The sequence below is a fragment of the Hemicordylus capensis genome, chromosome 6, assembly GCF_027244095.1.
Source record: "Hemicordylus capensis ecotype Gifberg chromosome 6, rHemCap1.1.pri, whole genome shotgun sequence".
Lineage (NCBI taxonomy): Eukaryota > Metazoa > Chordata > Lepidosauria > Squamata > Cordylidae > Hemicordylus > Hemicordylus capensis.
This window is the reverse complement of record NC_069662.1, coordinates 58,015,059-58,035,260: the sequence shown is the minus strand read 5'-3', so window position 1 is coordinate 58,035,260 and position 20,202 is coordinate 58,015,059. Positions and strand designations below refer to the sequence as shown.

Below are 20,202 nucleotides of genomic sequence, written 5' to 3'. Positions count from 1 at the left end.
CGCCCTGGTGACCAAATGATGGCCAAACTGCACATGACATGAGATCCATGGTTAGAAGACAGGTGCAACCTGGAAGCAGACCCTTTTAACTATCAGTCACAGGGGGCCCCAATCTGGGAATGTGCTGTGCAGCGAGGGGCAGAGTCAAGACTTTCCTCCTGTGCTCTATCCATGTGAAAATTCTCCCCACCACACCAAAGTGTCCATTTGCCCCCAAAGTAGTGATTTGCAAAGGAACCATTTCGGCGCTTTCCTGCAGCAAAATGCTTCCCTTCAGGCAAATTGCATTCAAAATGTAAACAGCACGGGGAGCAGTCTCACGAAAAGTAAAGTAAAGTAAAGTGTGCCATCAAATCAATTTGGACTTCTGGCGCTCACAGAATCCTGTGGTTTTCTTTTGGTAAAATACAGGACGGGTTTACCATTGCTTCTTCCCATGCAGTATGAGATTATGGCTAAAAAGCTGTTGCCCGATATAGTACCAGCGTGGATTTGAACCAGCAACCTTCTGCTTGTTAGTCAAGCGTGATTAGAGTGCTGGACCAGGACTGGGGAGACCCGAGTTCAAATCCCCATTCAGCCATAAAACTAGCTGGGTGACTCTGGCCAGGTCACTTCTCTCTCAGCCTAACCTACTTCACAGGGTTGTTGTGAAAGAGAAACTCAAGTATGTAGTACACCACTCTGGGCTCCTTGGAGGAAGAGCGGGCTATACATGTAGTAATTAAAATAATAATAATAACCCCCCAAAACAGCAACTTCTTTACGCCGGATATACAACATCATAGTACTAAATCACAGTGATTACATTGAAAGCGAGGCATCCGACATATGAACGGCACCCTGCTGTCAGCGTAGGGACTGCGGTGTCACAACACAGGAAGTGTGGAAGCACACTTCAGAGATACATCCTGACCTTGTTGCAGGGTCTAATCTGGAAAGCGCCTTCCAGGTTAAGGCTGTCTACTTACTAATGCCAGGTTTAATGTCATGTGTAGCTTGGTGCTCAGTATTTACAGTTAGTTCCTGAATGGACAAGTTAAAAAATAACTGAAGAACCTGAACTGGAACTGAACTTACATTTTTCATAGTTCAGCTTTTTGATTCTTTGTATTATGCTGTGTGTACCTATTTCTCTGTTGTTCAGGGTTTCTTGTGTTATCGGTGAAACCAAAGGCTGAATGGAAGGAAGGCATGAATCTTCCCATGGATTGATGTTCCCCAAACCTCTAGTAGTGGAGGCATGCTTTCCCCCCTGATATAAAATGAGAGGCACACTTTCTTCCTAGGTCTGCAAAGGCTTACTTTTAGAATGTGGAAGCGTAATAGCCACCTGCCCTCAAGGGATCCCACCCCATGTGGTGTTCTCCATGAGTCACTGAGATGGGGGCAGGGGCAGATCTGCCGCTGGGCGACTGTGTGGAGCAAAAACACGTCACTCAGTGGGACCAGGGGTAGGGGAGCCACGCGCTACCTGCCTCTCTCTCTCCCTCTTGCCTCTCTCTCTTTCTCTCTCTCTCCATCACCATCAGCAGCAAAAGGCTGGCACATGGGCAAATGACATCACAGCTCAGTGACATGCGCCATCATTTGCCCACATGCTGGCTCTTTGCTGCCAGCAGCCACAGGGACAGAGGCAGGCAGGTGGTCAAGTGGGTGGGAAGCTGTGGAGGGAGGCAGGGAGGGAGAGAGGGTGGCAGCCAGGTGGGCAGGCAGAGTTTAGCTGCAGTGGCAGTGAGAGGCATCAAAAAATCTGGCCATGGGCCACTGCCTGTATCATGACGCTAGTGGCTAGGGGAGCCTGCTGACTGGAAGCTCAGAGTGGTGACTTGCGGAGATGCAACAAGCAGGCAGCCCCTCTCAGGCTGGGGAGTTCTTCTATGCCACTGCACTGGGAGTGACACAGCTCCAACATGACAGGATCGCCTGCCCTCAGTGGGGTCTCCCCTCCCCAGAGGCAGTGCCCGAGCAGTGAGTCATGTAGGAGTGCAACAGATTCTCTGCAGAGAAGCACTTGGGGCTTCAGGAGCTGTAATTATTCTCATGAGCTTATTCCTTGTGGCACATTATTCCTTCTACTTCAAGAGCCCCACCGCTCATTAAGATCATCTGTGGAGGTCGGCCCACAACTGACACCGGCGTGTCCGGTGGCAACTCAGAGTTCGGCCCCCTCTGTGGCCACCCCAAAACTTTGGAATGCACTCCCTGTCGAAACAAGAGCGTCAACATTTCTGGTAGCCTTTAGAAAAATGCTCAAAATGCACATGCTTATTAATGTTTTAATTTTTGTACTTTAACCCTTTTGCAAACTGCCTTGAGACATATGTTTGGGCAGTATAAAATATATCAAATAAATACGTCAAAGAAACATTGGTTGGGAATTACTGCTGTGCATATTAAGGCACACTTGGTTTTTTGCATGGCTCGCAGACATTACTCTGGGAGTACTTCTGGATCCACACCTCTCCTTGGTTTCTCAGGTTGAGGCGGTGGCCAGTGGTGCTTTCCATCAGCTTTGCTTGATACTCCAGCTGTGCCCGTTTCTTGAGATCAATGACCTCAAAATAGTGGTACATTTGTTGGTAACCTCCAGACTTGACTTTTGTAATGCGCTCTATGTTGGACTGCCTTTGTACGTAGTCCAGAAACTTCAGTTGGTTCAGAATACGGCAGCCAGGTTAGTCTGTGGGTCATCTCGGAGAGACCACATTACTTCTTTGCTGATGGAGCTTCACTGGTTGCCAATTGCTTTCCAGGTAAAACACAAAGTGCTACAGTACTTATAACTTGTAAAACCCTAAACGGCTTAGGCCCTTGGTGTTTAAGAGAGCGTCTTCTTCACTATGAGCCACACTGCCCATTGAGGTCATCTGAGGAAGTCCGTCTCCAGTTGCTGCCAACTCATCTAGTGGCTACACAGTGATGGGCCTTCTCGGTTACTACCCTGAGATGGTGGAATGCGCTCCCTGTTGATATACGATCCTCCCCATCTCTGGCAATTTTTAAAAAACATCTGAAAACTCACCTTTTCACCCAAGTTTTCCCAGCTTTTAAAAACTGCCTGTTTTAATTTTATGGTTGATTTTAAATTGTTGAATTGTTTTAACTTTTTATATGTGTTTTAATTGTTTTATGTTAACCCCCCAGAGACAAAGGTTTGATACATATATACATACATACATAAAACCATTTATTCAGAAATAACTCCATTTTCTCCTTCTCTTTCCCCTTCCCCACCCTTTTCCTTTCTGACTCCACCCCACATAATCTCTACAGGATCCCCACTGGGACAAACTTCTAAACAACAAACATAACAGATATTGAAGCTCTTCTCACAATCAGTGAGAAGAGCTTCCAGCAGGTCTGCAGGGAGAGCGGGTTAACTTACACCTCCCTGCAGATGATCAACAAGCCGTCCCTGGGCGGCCGTTTGGCTGCCCACACAATTACTGGCTCTGGTTGGGGTGGTGGACATTGGCGGCCCCTCAGAAGCCACAGGATGCCCCACGTTAGAGTGTGGGGCATCCTGGAGAAACCTCCGGGACCAGGAGCCTTGTTTGAGCCTGCTGGGCAAGGTCTCCTTGTGTGTTGCCATGGTGGAGTGCCTTGCCATGGTGGCATACGATCAGAAAACCCAGGTTAGCGGAGCACTCACTCCACTAACCTGGGTTAAGGGGAGGTCTACTTTGGCGGCCTAGCTGCCAGAGAATCACCGGGCTTGCCCGCAAGCCCGGTGGTTCTCACGATGATAGAAAACTGGGCTGGGCTCCTTTAGCCCCGTTTACCCCCATCGTGAGAATAGACTCATTGGACAGAATACAACCGTTACTTACATTTTTCTTGAGCTGGGCCTTCTTGAAGGCGGTTGTTCTACCGGTGATGGGCTTGGTGGACCTGGTGGAGCTCCGGGAACTCTGACAAACAGAGAAGAGCCAAAGTTATGTGGAGCTTGCAGAAGAGTATTAGGGTCTCAAATGGTTTCCCAACTTGGTATCATTTATCCAAGACTGTTTGGCTGTTATGAACCTGACTGTATTGGCGCAGCGACACTGCACAAATTTGCCCTGCAGTGGTTCATATCATGGCCAAGATTGTGTTAGTGGTCGAAAAGAGATAGCCTTAGCTATGAACCGCTTGTATCGAGAACAGAGTAGTGGCTACACATTTAGAAAGATCAAATCCAAATTGTGTGCTAAGTAAGGCTAAATCCTGCAACAGGAATAAATTATGTACATGAATCAGTTTGGCATGTCTTTCCATGTTTGCATAATTCCTTCTGCTTCTACTAGCCAGAGGGAGGGCACAAAGATCTATGCCGAGTGCTGAAGTCCCACATTTGATTAAGGTTAGCAGCTGAATGACAGGCAAACTGTTCAAATGGGGAAGCCATTAATTGTATCTTGAAGCTAAGAGAATACAAGTGCATCTCCTGAATGCCTGCTCAACAGGTTACACAGTTGCCAGGCACAAGAGCTATGCCAGGAAAAAGGTGACAACTCATTCTATGGCTTGTGGTGGTTTTGCTAGTTCCTGTATTGGCACAGGAACTTTCACACCAGGGACTTTCACACACATGACTTTTAGCTCGCATCTCCTCCAGAATGGAGGGTCCGAATTCACATATCAGCTGGATTTACCCCAAAATCGCGGTGGGCTATCAGGGACCAATTCAAACACGATTCTGGCTTTCCCCGAGTTAGGGCTGCGCATTCTGGCTTAGCCCAAATTATGTCTAGGGTAAAATAATCCTCTATTTTCAGCAACTTTTTCAGCGGGGGGGGGGATTTCTAGTATGCCCTGACGCTTCTCCACAATGTGCAGAGGGACCATTGCCAATAAATCAGCTTTAAAAAAAACAACAACACCTAGTACTTTCGGGGGTGGGTGGGTTAAAAAACTGTTTGCTGCGTGGATTTGCGGAATGCCAAGAGTCAACAGAGGTGGCTACTTGGCAACTTGTCTCACTGGTCTTCCACAAGGAAGGGGAATTTGATAGCTGTGTTCCTTATTGTCTGTCTGTTTTCCCGACTGTGGCTAGCTTTGCTGGAGAAGAATCCAAGCTGTTATTGAAATGGGCTAAATGGAGAGCCAGTGCCCTTTTGCAATGTGTAATAAGAGAAATATAGCAAAGGGCTTTGGCCACTGGAAGTACTGCTTGCTGTGTACTTCTTCTAGGCTGCCTTCCTTGGGCCAAAAACAAAACAGAAAACAAAACAAAATGCACAACCCTACTGCCTTCCTCCTCCCTACCCCGTAGCCTGCCTTTTCCCAGCAAGTTGGCTGGAAACAGAAGGCTGGAGGGGAGAGAAACTACCTGTGATCAATCATGCAGCACTGGCAGTGTAAACCTAGGATGGAGTGTGGGCAAAATAGAGCCAGCCACACATGCTTTCGCTGGCGATGGGGAGGCAGAGTTGTGGTGCACGGAGTACAACTTTCGCGAGTAGTCTTTGGGCAGGGGGAGATCGCAGTTGCTTCTGGCTGTGTTAAAGAAGTTTGGTGAACCTAGAAAATCTGTTCCAGGCTGGGCTCAAAGAACAGTGTTGGCAAATGGTGGTGGTGGTGGGGACCCTTATAAAGAAAGGATTGGTGCAAGGTTCGTTTGTGGGGGATGGTTAATGCAGAGGGCGGCTTTTCACTGTGTGTTGGAAACTCAGAGCTTAATTTTCAAAAATTAGAGGTGCCGGGACTCAAGTCTGGGTTTTGGTTATTGTTCTTTTGCATTTTAATTTTTTATTGGCTTTTACAACAGCTTACAATTAAGTAAATATTGACTTCCCGCTTACCTATCTGCACAGTTCATGTTAACTATACATATAAACCATTGCTATAATAATTCAAAATATAGATACTCCACATTACTACTCGATTTTACCAAACCCAACCTGCTGTTATTACTATATTTCAAACCCTACTGAAAAGTCCATATTAGAAAAATATTTATTTAAGTAAAGTAAAAATGGTTCCCAATCTTCTTTGAAAGATCCCAAATTTTCATCCCTTATAAGTGCTGTAAGCTTTGCCAACTCAGCATATTCCAAAATTTTTATCAACCAGTCTCCTTTTGAGGGCATTTTAGTGTCTCGATTTCTGCGCATATACTATCCTGGCCGCCATGGTTGCATACATTAAAAAATGTTAAATTTCTTGTGGAAAACTCTCCTTGGGTTATTCCCAGCAGGAAGGATTCTGGCCTCTTAGGAAATGTCATTTTAAAAATTTTCTTCAACTCATTATATATCATATCCCAAACTTTGCCTTCCCGCATGACTACCACATATGGAAAAAAGTTCCTTCACATTGTCCACATTTACAACATTTGTTTGAAACATTTTTATACATTAATGCTAATTTTTTTGGTGTCAGATACCACCTATACATCACCTTATAATAATTTTCTTTAAAAGTTTAACATGCAGTAAACTTTAAATCAGTTTTCCATAATTTTTCCCAAGCAGCCATATCTATATTATGACCCACATCTTGAGCCCGTTTTTTCATAGTCGTTTTAACCACTTCATCTCTTGTCTCCTCCAAAAGCTACTTATTTTATAATAATAATAATAATAATAATAATAATAATAATAATAATAATAATAATTTGATTTCTTTACTGCCCTTCCAGAAATGGCTCAGGGTGGTTTACACAGATAAATAATAAATAAATAAAATGGCTCCCTGTCCCCAAAGGGCTCACATTCTAAAAAAACACAAGATAGACACCAGCAACAGTCACTGGAGGTACTGTGCTGGGGGTGGATAGGGCCAGTTACTCTCCCCCTGCTAAATAAAGAAAATCACCACGGTAAAAGGTTCCTCTTTGCCCAGTTAGTTACTTATACATCTTAGAGACTCATCTTTCATCATTTTCACACAACTCCTTCTCAAATCTCAACATTTGATCCACAAATCCAACTTTAAGATCCTTTTTATAAATTTCATTTAGCTGATGATACTGAAACCAATTACTAACCAAATTTTGTACTTCATTTAAATTTTTTAATAAGTCTGAATTTTGGTTGTGACTGCAACAGCACTCTGCACATGCTCAAAGGGGCTTTTTCTTGCTTCACATAGTTTGGAATGGTTCTAAGTGGGCCCTAGTACTAATTAAGCCCTCCCAAGATGTGAATTGACAAGAAGTCAGCCCAGGCAAGCGTCTCTCCAAATTCTCATTCATTTTTGCAAGTCAAGAAATGAAACTTTGGGATAATTCATGTGTGTGGTGTGGAAGGAATCGCTGAAAAATAGAGCCCATTGATTTTGTTCACACAAATAAGTTATCCTAGAGGATCCTTCAGTTCTTATGCATGCTATAAAGATAAAAATGAGCCCCTGAAATTGGGAGTGGTTTCTATGAACATCCACACAGAAACATTCACTGAGATCAGGGGCGTAACTATAATAGGGCAAGGGGAGACAGTTGTCTGGGGGCCCACTGCCTTGTGGGGCCCCCAGAGGCATGTCACATGACTGACTCCCCCAGCTGTGCACCCTCCCGGGCTTCCTTCAGTTGTATTCATCCTCCCAAATTGATGTGGGTGTTAAGACCTGGAGCTACCAGAACAGCATGTCTTTCTCTAATACCATTAAACAACTTGCATCATCCACAATTTACAAAACCTTTAAAAAAAAATAGGATGATGTTCTTTTGTGGCACTCACACACACACGCACACACACAAATATAAATTTTACTCTGCTTTTTGTTACCACTCTTCAGCCTCATTTAAGATTTCTTTACTTCATGAGCTGAACTTCAGTGACGGGGGTCCCATTTTAAAGTCTTGTCTCTGGGCCCACTCCAACCTTGCTACGCCCCTGACTGAGATAATACTTCGGGTTTAGTGTTCTGTTGTTTTGACTAGTCAATCTTGCAGAACACCAACTGACAAACCAACAATAACAACAACAACAAGTCTCTCACCTTCTCCTCTGGGAGGTGATTAGTTGGGAAAAAAATCCAGGAGCAAGCTGTGGGAACACACAGAGGAAAAAGATCTGCAGGGAATGCAAAGAGGAGCTGACCCTTTGTGAACGGTCAATTTAATTCCCCAAATTAAACTGTTGCGAATCTGCTGCAAAGCAAATTCACTCTTCAGATACCCAGTGGCATGAAGCCATGTCTGGATAATTTCCAGGAATCTTCCATACATTTTGCAGATTTTGCTTGAAGCCGAAAGTCACAGAAAATTGTCTTTTGGCATTTGCTTTTATGTTTAAAGAAAGAACAGCCGTTTAGGCACCAGGTCCTCATAAAGCCATAGGCTAGAAGTTCTGTGCAGCAATATAGATTTACAATTCCCATCCACATGACAAATGGGGGAAAATGCCTGCTGTGGAGAAGCAATTGGGAAGGAAGCACCACTTTCTGAATTTTAAATGTTACTTAAATTCAGGAGTGCAATCCCGCTTTATTGAACCAACCGGGCTTTTAAAATGTTTTTCCATAAGAGAGATGGAGAAGGAGAATGACTCAGACCTCAGGTACTAGGGCTGGAGATGGAGCCTCTTTTTGAGAAAGGAGGACCTCTTTGGCTGGATCCCCCTTCTTGCCTCACTACAGTGGATGCTGCTGCTTGGAGCTGCCTTCTCTTCTCCTACTAGCTTTGAGGGCTAGAATCTCCAAGAAGGCTCCTTCTGCCCTTCCATCAGCCCCAGAGAAGAGTGGGGAACTCAGTACAAGTCAGACAGATGCCTCTGCTCTCTTCTGGGGCCTTCAGCTGAGCAAGAGATTTTGACTGTTACCATACGCACATTTAAACTGGAGGTTAGTTGCACTGAACTCCCATGGGATTTACTTCTGAGTAGACATGCATAGGAGCAGGGTGCTTTCCAGATTACACTGTTCAGCAGTAAAATGCTTCGGCTTGGCAGGTTCATTTTGAAAACGTAAAGAGCCTGTGCAACCCTCCTACAATGGGAAAATACAACTATATATTTGTGACACACATGCAACGCTGTAGGACTAAAATGGAAGGATGAAATCCGAAAGAAGGCATTGGCAGGGGTGTACCAAGGTAGGAGTGGGCCCAGGGATGAGATTTTAAAATGGGCCCCTCGCTGCCTTCCTCTCCTTCTCCTGGACCCATGACTCTGCTGCAGAAGAACATTAAAGAGACAACACAAACTGTCATCTGAATCCACTCCAAGATATATGGACCCAATGATGGGGAGTTGTTCTCAAACCCAACAAAACAATTTGCAAAATATGGGGAAGGCAACTTGTTGAAATTCGATGCTGCATTTTTAGTATATTGGCTTTTCACAGTAGAGGTTTTCCATGGTAAAATAACAAGACTTAAAGAGCACTGCAAATTAATTTAACATTTTTATTTATTATGTATTTATTCAACATTTATACTGCCCTTCCAAAATGGCTCCGGGAGGTTTACAATTAAAACATCCATACAATCCTGCAAACCAGTGCTTGGATGTGGTTCTTTCGGAGTTTTTCCAGTCTGTGGGTTGTCACCAAGTGACTCAGTTTGAAAGCCTTGACCCTTATTTCAAAACACAACCACACCACCTGAGATTTTGTGCTGACATACGTTTATAATAAAACTGCAATCCTGTGTACACTGACTGGGAAGTCAAGCATCTTTACACACACACACACAAACACACACACACACACACACACACACAACATGGCACACTTGGGTTCTTGAGGGCACAAACAACAACTGAACTCACAATAATGTAATAATATTAAACAAGTATATTCATGCAAATATGCATTAGAAGAAACATTTCAACACACAATTTAACATATTCCCACATCCTACATAATTCTTTATCCACTCCTCTCTCTGTCTCTAAACAATTGAATTCCTATTGAATATTTTGAATATTTGAATATTTAAACAATTGAATTCCTAACAATATAAAGATGTAAAAAAAACCCCTACGCACAAGGTAATGGGTTTTTTTGAGCGAGGATGTGATAGACCTTGGAATTTTTGTTGTTTTTTAATGCAGCTTGGGGGCTGGGTGGGAAAGAGACCCACTATTCAGAAAAGCAGGAGTGCTTAGCTGCTCCCTCATGCCTCTCTCTCCTGGCTTGCACTCTTTCCCTCGTCATCGCTGAATGGAGTGTTTGGAAGGAAGGCATTTTCCCCCTCTCCCAGCTTCCCTCCTGCTTCTGCTGCTTCTGCTTTTTCAGGACATTTGCAGAGTTCAGGAGTTTTGCAAGCACAGAGAGCAGACATTGGTACAAAAAAGGGAAACATACACAAGACAGACCCGATTTCCACAAGGGTGCTCCATTCTCCACACACCCCCACACATGAAACTCTTCTCCTTTCCCCTTTGAAGAGAGACAGTTTGCAAACTGAACTCCAAGCTCCATAAGTTGCAAAAAAACAAACAAAAACAAAAACAAAAAACCCAAAAAACAGGGTGGGGTGGGGGCTTACTTGTTCTTGCCTTCTTTGTGGTGTCTCCTGTCCTCTTCCACCTCCAGGTCCAGCCTGGGCAATAGAAGGCATATAGAACCGTCTCCCTCCCCCAACAGCAGGACAGAGCTCAGCAGCGATTCAAACAATTATTCTCAGCTACCTCAGCCTGCCGGAAGTTTGCTTGTCTCCCTCCTTCCATCACCTCGGGCTCCCAGCAGCGCCCTCTCGCTCTCGCAAGCATGCTGCATGGGCCGGGAAGCAGGGAGAGATATGTCAGGCAGGCAGCTGCCTTTGCTCTCCCTTGCAGGCATACTGCATGGCAGAATTGAGAGGCCAAGGACTGGCCTTGGGGGGGCCCTCAGAGGCTGTGGGCCAGAGACATTCATCTCCCTTTGCCTCATTAATGGTATGCCCCTGGACATCAGAAATGTGAATTAGGGGTGTGCACAAAACCCACTGGCCCAGTTTGCTTCGAAGCTGAACTCACCTCAAACCCAACCGAGCCAGTTTGGTCCAGCACCCCTCGAACCACCACCACCACCACCAGCCCGTTTGGTTCGGTCTGGGGGGATTCAGAAACCTTTTCAAGTTTTAATTTCTTTTTTAACCTTAAAAGTGATTGTTGAGATGGCAGGGGGGTGAGTGGAGCTTCCCCCTTCCCCCTCCAGCCTTCAAGATGCCTCCCTCGGGCCTTTTAGGCCCATTTTTTGCCTGTTCAGGCCTTAATAAAATGGCGTGGCAGCCAAAATGGCAGCCAATGTGCATGTGCAAATGGCCTCTGCGAGGCCTGGCATGGCCCATGGCCTCACAAAGGCCATTTGCACATGCGAGGTGGCCATTTTTGTTTTGGCAGCTATTTTTTTTAATATATATTTTTAATGGCCACCATATATGAGCAAATGGCCCCTGTGGGCCATGCCAGGCATGCTTGGCGGCTGACGTTTTGGCCACCATGCCGTTTTAGGAAGGCATGAACGGGCCAAAAAACAGACCTACAGGGCTCGAGGGGGGCATTTGACCTCTGCGCACAAATCCCCACCACCACCTCAATGATCACTTTTAAGGTTAAAAAAAAAATTTAAACTTGAAAATGTTCATGAACCACCACCGAACCATCGGGGTGGTTTGGTTCTAGGCAGGACCGAACTGGGGGTGTGTGGTCCAGGGGTTGAACCATCGAACCCCCAAACCCAAACCGCAAACCCCCAAACCTGTTTGCACATCCCTAATGTGAATGGCACCTTGCTGACAGCGGAAGGACAACGATGTCGAAATACAGGCAGTACGTAAGCACACTTAATGGACAGTAGTGACACTGTTGTAGCGTATCGTCTGGAAAGCGCACAGGCTATGAAAGTGGATCTTAAGCTCAGTCCATTCCTATGCATGTCTACTCAGAATGAAGTAAGTCCCATTCCGTTTGATGGCATTTACTCCTACATATATGTAGGCATAGGGTTAATGTAGATTGCCGCTGTTTATAATCAGCACAAGTTCGGGAGTCAGGAAAAGCTCATTTGCAGGCTCCTTCTGGGAAATGGTGGGAGAGAGTGATCGATGGGAGAGAGTGAGCGCAATCTGCTCTAGCAACTCCACTGTTTTGTCCTCCATTTCCCAACTTTATTGCACATTAGAGAAAGGTTTTATTTAAAAAACTAAAGACCAAAACAATACCAAACTGCCCAAGGAGTCCCCTGTTGCGACTTCCCACATCAGCACCTCAAAGCTGGCAAGCCTCTCTTGAAAAATAATTGTGGAAGAGACATTGCAGGACATATAGTGGCCACCAGGACCAGAAAATGGCAGAGCATCATAATCAACCACATTGTCATAAAGCCACTCCTCATGCGCCAAGTGAGTGAATGAAAGATAGTGATTCTGAAGGGAAGGGCTAGTGTGGGAGCAATCAAAGATGAGATGTTATGCAACCCATGCAGCTCTGAGAATATTCCTTTCATTTATACCTTGCCCAGCTGAATATATCTTCATCTTCAGAGGATTCTTCATCGTGCATTTTGTCCACCATGCTCTTTTTCCGTACTTCATCCAGAAGCTGGTACATATACTTGAGCCAAAGAGGCTTATCGAGCATTGAAGAACCTGCACTGGAAGACTGAGCAGAAGAAGGGGATGTGTCAGTGGGTCACAACAAACCAACTTCAGGCTTTGGGGTTGATCTCATGCCATTATTTAGAGGTTTTCTAGATGATAGTAAAATATGCTACAAACCGAGCTTGCAAATGAATATAAGCTGAGAGTTTACAGAGAATCCAGAGTCTCCTGCAGATTGTTGCTTTTTTCTTCTGGGTTCTGATGGGGAGGTCACATGGGGAGAAGGCTGCTGGTGCAATTTTCACTGCGCCCCCTGCTGGCCACCTCTTGCTTCTCGTTATTAATCCACCCCTTCTCAAATTTATTTTCTGATGAATGTGCGCTAATCACAATTTTCTGGTGAATGTGAGCTGGAGGAGACTGTGTCTTTGGGGGACATTCGCTTCCCATCCCAAGCCCTTGGATGCGGCAGTTAATAACTCCAACTTAAAAATGCAGTTTTAGCTTACCTCAATCAGCCCAATTACTGAAATGATGATTATTATCACTGCAGTCACTGAAATAGCAAACAACAGCTTTTTGCCATAGCCATATTCTGGGATTCCCTGGCTTCCAATCTGCAAGGTGGGACAAAGAGAAGGAAAATGGAAAATAGGCTTTTTGTGTTTCTACTTTTTCTCCCCACCCCCGAATAAAAAACACCACTTGTATTGCTCTCTGTTGAGTTTGCTCTCATATGGGCATATGCAATTGTCTTATACCAAGTCAAACATTGGTCCATTCAGCCCAGTACTGTCTACTCCATTTTACAGCTGCTCTCAGCCCTGAAGCCTTAACTAAGATGCTAGAGATTAAACCTGAGCTCTCCTGAATGCAAGACATGGGGAATTGCCAAACAGAGAACCACTCTATTTGAAAACTGAAGTTCACACAATTTCTCCACGGGGTGATCTGCCGAGTTTGTTGGCCATCGTGCAATTTCACAGCATGACCTGCTGACCATCTGCTACCAATCTATGACGGAAATCAAGTCTTTTGAGACCATCACAGATTGGCAGCAAATGGCCAGCAGGTGGTGCTGTGAAATTGTGTGATGGTTAGTGACATCATCTGAAGGCATCATGCAGAAGTGGTAAGAACCTCCATTTTCAAACACAATATTTCTTCATCTGGAAACACCCATGATCTGCCTCTCAGCCACATGCTTCCTCTCAGATGCAGCCACAGGGTGTTTGCAGGCCCTAGAGAATGAACTTTTTGGCCTCTGTTTTCCTTATTAAATGTCATAACGAATAATTAAGAATCTTCTTTGCTCCAGCACCACAGTTTGTAACCTGCACCTGAGCTCCTCTGTTTCTGCTAATTTCCCGTTGCTGTTGTTTAATTTTAATTTGTTCCTCTTCATCATCCATTAGTCTCTATGTTGCTATGTTATAAAAACAGGTATACAAGAAAAAGGCTTAAGATTTGCATTCCTTCTTAGAAAACCTCTCAAACCAAAGTTCAAAAGCAAATACTGAACATTTACAAAATCCTACAATCCAGGATAATTTCTGATTCCAGAGAGCTGAAAGTGGTATGATTGAGCCATTGTCATTCATGCTGTGCAAAGTCATTTTTATGGCACAGTGTCTTCTTTGGTCAAATAGGTTTTGCAGGTGTTTATAGTTCAAGGTGCAAAAATCGCCCCCATTCAAGGGAGCTATGTGCGAGTGTGAGAAAGGGAGATCGCATGAGCGAGAGAGAGCATGAGAGCACACAGGCCATGTGGATTCTTTCATTCCACCTTGAGTTCTCTTCAAAACCATATTATCAGCTTTCTAGTATGTGTAAAAACCTCATTCCACTCTACTTTGTCCCTTTCAACCCAGATCAACCTGACTCTGCCTCTCCTTGCCTTTGATTTCTTGCTTCTTTACATGCTGTGGCCCTTGGCTGCAGGCCATATCCACAGATGCTGATCCCTTGAGCCAATTTGCACCTACCCAGTCACAGCTGAGTGGCCCACTAACTACTTTCAGCCATTTTCCAGTAAGGAGTCAAACCAAAACTCAACCTAAACTGAAAAACGGGTTCAGAATTGTGTTCAGTGTACCAAAACTGCACCCAAATCTAAACTCTTGGTTGCCTTGAACTGGAGCCAAACCCCTTATCACAAAAAGTGGCAACTAGTTTATTTATTTATTTAACATAATTATTTAACATAATTCATAAGTGGCTAAATAATGTGGTTCAAAACAACCTATTTAATTGTGCATTTTATATTTTATTTTCCTGTTCTTTTAATCCTGTTCCATGTATTTTGTTTGTAAAAAACATTAACAGAAATGAAAAATTCTGTTAAAATTTTAAATATACATTAAAAAGATTATATATATATATATATATATATATATATATATATATATATATATATATATATAAAAATGTAAAAAATATATCATTCACACAACCACTGGGGCAGGGGATGGGGAGGGCAGCGGGAGCGGCAGGATCACAACTACCTTTCCCTGCACAACCTCCATTCCCTCCCAGGCTCACCATTCATCTGCCTGTCCACATGACCGCCACTGCAATGAGCAGTGCAGCAATCTGGAGGCTGGGAAAGCAAAACCTGGCCTCCAGGAATTCCACAGTGCACCACACGAGCACCACTGTGCATTGAGAAACTCTAGAGGCTGGCTTGTTCCTTCCCTTGGTGTCTATCATTAAAATGGTTGCTAGCAGCCTGAAAGGAGCTGTCAGCAGCCCAGCTGCCCACATGACCAGATGGTGAGGGAGGAGGGTGCATGGACACCCTCCTACCTCACCTGGACTACCCAGTCGAGGACTGCTGGGATTGGGACCGATCCTGGTGCTTCTCATGAGCAGCTCTACCCAGGTTGGGCTGCACTGGCCCAGCTAGAGCTGGTCGTAAGAATGACCTCATTGTTTCTCAAGTGATATCATGGTACTTATTTTACAGATACAAGTGAGAGTTTGATATTCTTATTCTGCATGAGAGTTTGACATTATTCTGCATGAAATATATTCTGCAAAAAGGGTTTGGTATTTTCTGCATGAAATAAATTTAAATTGATTCAAAACCAATTCAAATTGACCGAATCAGTTACCAAACCACTTTTTAAAGGCAGTGTCTAGATCAGAACTGCGTTTATTGAAATTTTAAAATAAAGCATAAACAACAAACCCAAATGTTTAATAGCCTGGCTCTATGCTTTCAAGAAGCCAGTGCCAGGTGAACTCCCATTGCCTCCCATTGTTCACACCCAGTGAGCAGCTTTGGAGCCACATCCAGGTCAGCTGATTGTTGCCCAAGCTCCCGACAACCCATTAGTAGTCTTGACAACCCCTCAGGCTTGACAAGGTTTGCCTCTTACTTCAGATTTCCCCAGTTTTCTTGGACTTCCTGTGGCCAAGTTGGAGACATACTTCATAGACAAGAAGTATGACTTCCACAAGGCGGAGTTATCCATGAAGTTTTCTCTCTCACTGAATAGTTTCATGAGGAGACCTGTTCTGGAGATTAGCGTAGCACAGGCCAACTGGACCCTGGACACTGTACAGTCCATTTTGAGGATATGGAGTGTGTGGGATATGAGGTTCCTCACTGGTGTGTTTGGGATAAGGGGCGATAGCCGCTTGTTCAGCTCAGCTTCAAAAAGGTCCCCTTGAAGCAAGTAGTCATCATCAGTGGGCAAGATGTTCAGCTTGTGGCGAGCAGTGGTCTTCACTTCATGATGCTCCCAGTGTGTCTCATGGGAGGCCTCTGTGTCATCTCCTGGGATTTGGGGTGCCTCTGCATTATCTCCTGGGATTTGGGGCACACCACCTTCCTGAGTTCCACGCGTGAGCTGGTTGAGCAGCGCCTCCTTTGACATTAATGGTGCATTCTCTGATGTCTGCTCTGAGTTTCCTTCACTAGGTTCATTTTGGGAAGAGCTGGACGTACCCTCCAGCAGCAAACTCTGACTAGTGGGACTAGTGGTGCTAGTGGTAGTAGTGGTGGTGGTAGTGGTGGTGGTAGTGGTACTGGGAGCCGCTGTTTCTTCCTCATGCAGAGAGCGATCTTGCTGGCTTGACTCCCTGACATGTTTCAGAATGATAAGAATGTAACTTATCAAGTCTTCTGTAACTTGTTCTCTGAGTGCCATCTGTAGCAAATTGGCCAGCATGTACAGCTTTTTCAGTTCAGACGTGTCATTCCACTTGATTTGCAGGACCTCTTCAGGTTTCAGCTTACCTAATTCCTGGACCGATTTCAAAAGGTGTGGGTTGAGTTCACTTAAATTGGTGTTTCTCTGCCTCACGGTGACCTTCATTGTTATGTTGCTGTGTAAAAGTTTCTCAGGCACAATGTTCAGTGTACTGCTGGCATTCAGCTTCCTGGTTTCCAACGCCTTCATGACTTCTTTTTGCATCCTGTTCAAAGCCTCATCTTTCTCTGCTCAGAAAAAAGAAGAAAGGAACATTATCATCCAAAATCCAGAGGCACTTGATGCTCAGATTAGCACGTTGCAAGAAGAGAAGTTGTAAAGGGACAAATGTATTAGTGCATATCATCCTGTCAATTACATGCAGAGCAAGGATGCAACAGTTAGCAAGAAAACAAACTAGCAGGATTTCCCAACAAATTGCATCGGTGCAGCAGGGAATTGCAATTTTTGATGCCCCTCCCCCTTCCTCAGGAAGTCCTCTGTGACACCCAGAAATATGTCCTTGATAATTGCACAGCCCTCAGGGACATGTTTTCAACTGGCACAGAGGGCTTCCAGGGGAAGACATCAAAAACTGCAGTTTCCCCACTACTGTTAGTTGCGAAGTTCTCTTAGGCTGCTTTCTTGCTGCACTGGGGCAGCTTTGCTCTATGTGTCAGCTAGTCAGTGCAGCAAATCATCCTGGATTTTTGGATGGTCAACCGATCTGCAAGGGAGGAAGAAGCTGTGCAACTCGTTTGCCTGGTCTAAGTGGTGGTGGGATTTAGGGTACAAGGAGAGCTGGAAACATTATGAATATATGAAGGCGGCTGCCTCATATGGAGTTGAGACCACTGGTCTATTTAGCCCAGTACTGAGAACTCTGATTAACAGATTTTCAAGATCTCAAGCAAACCGCACTTTCCGAGACGTACCATCTAAGTCAGGCCTGCTCAGTTTTGGCCCCCTTGCTGTTTTTGAACTACAGCTCCCATAATCCCCCATTACAGTGGCCAATAGCCAGGGGTTATGGGAGTAGTAGGCCAACTACTACTGCAGGAGGGTCGAAGTTGAGCAGGCCTGATCTAAGATCTTCTAACTGGAGAAGACAGGAACTGAACCTCTTGCATGTAAGCCATGTGCCCTCCCACCAAGCTATGCCCCCCTGCCACCATGGCTGGAGTTTGGAGCTGGCTGGCAGAGATCCTAAGAGGATTCTGGAGAAAAGCAGTTTTTGGTTTCAGGATGATGTTTTGCTTTGGGGGCAAAGTTACTGTACATCCAGCACTGCTTGCATCTATGCTGGCTTGACTGATTGACATGTTTCAGAATGATAAGTACTCGGCCAGTCAAGTCAGCAGCGTCATTATCCACCATGATGGAAGCTGTCAACAAGGGGAAGCTAGTTGTGGACTGCATAAGAGACCGCTTCCAAGCAGACCGGCGTGCTACTTGGCGAGGTCCCCCTTGCCTGCCCCTCTTATCTTCTGTTACTTGTTCTCTGAGTGCCATCTGTAGCAAATTGGCCAGCATGTACAGCTTTTTCAGTTCAGACGTGTCATTCCACTTGATTTGCAGGACCTCTTTAGGTTTCAGCTTACCTAATTCCTGGACCGATTTCAAAAGGTGTGGGTTGAGTTCACCTAAATTGGTGTTTCTCTGCCTCACGGTGACCTTCATTGTTATGTTGCTGTGTAAAAGTTTCTCAGGCACAATGTTCAGTGTACTGCTGGCATTCAGCTTCCTGGTTTCCAATGCCTTCATGACTTCTTTTTGCATCCTGTTCAAAGCCTCATCTTTCTCTGCTCAGAAAAAAGAAGAAAGGAACATTATCATTCAAAGTCCAGAGGCACTTGATGCTCAGGTTAGCACGTTGCAAGAAGAGAAGTTGTAAAGGGACAAATGTATTAGTGCATATCATCCTGTCAATTACATGCAGAGCAAGGATGCAACAGTTAGCAAGAAAACAAACTAGCAGGATTTCCCAACAAATTGCATCGGTGCAGCAGGGAATTGCAATTTTTGATGCCCCTCCCCCTTCCTCAGGAAGTCCTCTGTGACACCCAGAAATATGTCCTTGATAATTGCACAGCCCTCAGGGACATGTTTTCAACTGGCACAGAGGGCTTCCAGGGGAAGACATCAAAAACTGCAGTTTCCCCACTACGGTTAGTTGAGAAGTTCTCTTAGGCTGCTTTCTTGCTGCACTGGGGCAGCTTTGCTCTATGTGTCAGCTAGTCAGTGCAGCAAATCATCCTGGATTTTTGGATGGTCAACCGATCTGCAAGGGAGGAAGAAGCTGTGCAACTCGTTTGCCTGGTCTAAGTGGTGGTGGGATTTAGGGTACAAGGAGAGCTGGAAACATTATGAATATATGAAGGCGGCTGCCTCATATGGAGTTGAGACCACTGGTCTATTTAGCCCAGTACTGAGAACTCTGATTAACAGATTTTCAAGATCTCAAGCAAACCGCACTTTCCGAGACGTACCATCTAAGTCAGGCCTGCTCAGTTTTGGCCCCCTTGCTGTTTTTGAACTACAGCTCCCATAATCCCCCATTACAGTGGCCAATAGCCAGGGGTTATGGGAGTAGTAGGCCAACTACTACTGCAGGAGGGTCGAAGTTGAGCAGGCCTGATCTAAGATCTTCTAACTGGAGAAGACAGGAACTGAACCTCTTGCATGTAAGCCATGTGCCCTCCCACCAAGCTATGCCCCCCTGCCACCATGGCTGGAGTTTGGAGCTGGCTGGCAGAGATCCTAAGAGGATTCTGGAGAAAAGCAGTTTTTGGTTTCAGGATGATGTTTTGCTTTGGGGGCAAAGTTACTGTACATCCAGCACTGCTTGCATCTATGCTGGCTTGACTGATTGACATGTTTCAGAATGATAAGTACTCGGCCAGTCAAGTCAGCAGCGTCATTATCCACCATGATGGAAGCTGTCAACAAGGGGAAGCTAGTTGTGGACTGCATAAGAGACCGCTTCCAAGCAGACCGGCGTGCTACTTGGCGAGGTCCCCCTTGCCTGCCCCTCTTATCTTCTGTAACTTGTTCTCTGAGTGCCATCTGTAGCAAATTGGCCAGCATGTACAGCTTTTTCAGTTCAGACGTGTCATTCCACTTGATTTGCAGGACCTCTTTAGGTTTCAGCTTACCTAATTCCTGGACCGATTTCAAAAGGTGTGGGTTGAGTTCACCTAAATTGGTGTTTCTCTGCCTCACGGTGACCTTCATTGTTATGTTGCTGTGTAAAAGTTTCTCAGGCACAATGTTCAGTGTACTGCTGGCATTCAGCTTCCTGGTTTCCAATGCCTTCATGACTTCTTTTTGCATCCTGTTCAAAGCCTCATCTTTCTCTGCTCAGAAAAAAGAAGAAAGGAACATTATCATTCAAAGTCCAGAGGCACTTGATGCTCAGGTTAGCACGTTGCAAGAAGAGAAGTTGTAAAGGGACAAATGTATTAGTGCATATCATCCTGTCAATTACATGCAGAGCAAGGATGCAACAGTTAGCAAGAAAACAAACTAGCAGGATTTCCCAACAAATTGCATCGG

General features: G+C 44.9%; 1 protein-coding gene across 3 annotated transcripts in view; it reads right to left on the bottom strand.

Annotated features, from left to right (window-relative positions):
* The window catches only part of LOC128330118 (uncharacterized), a 46,327-nt gene extending 26,328 nt beyond the window's left edge, over window positions 1-19,999 (bottom strand). For 2 of the 3 annotated variants that reach the window (XM_053262442.1, XM_053262441.1), the window contains exons 1-6: window positions 19,845-19,999; window positions 18,249-18,449; window positions 15,832-16,895; window positions 12,961-13,068; window positions 12,364-12,512; window positions 3,834-3,914 (exon numbers count right to left, since the gene is read on the bottom strand). In XM_053262442.1, the coding sequence (XP_053118417.1) occupies window positions 3,834-3,914; window positions 12,364-12,512; window positions 12,961-13,068; window positions 15,832-16,895; window positions 18,249-18,449; window positions 19,845-19,980 (1,739 nt within the window). In that variant the 5' untranslated portion in view covers window positions 19,981-19,999. Of the gene's footprint in view, window positions 1-1,752; window positions 2,206-3,833; window positions 3,915-12,363; window positions 12,513-12,960; window positions 13,069-15,831; window positions 16,896-18,248; window positions 18,450-19,844 lie in introns of those variants that run through there. The other variant, XM_053262443.1, reaches the window with a different exon arrangement.
* Between the last annotated feature and the right edge of the window lie 203 nt (window positions 20,000-20,202).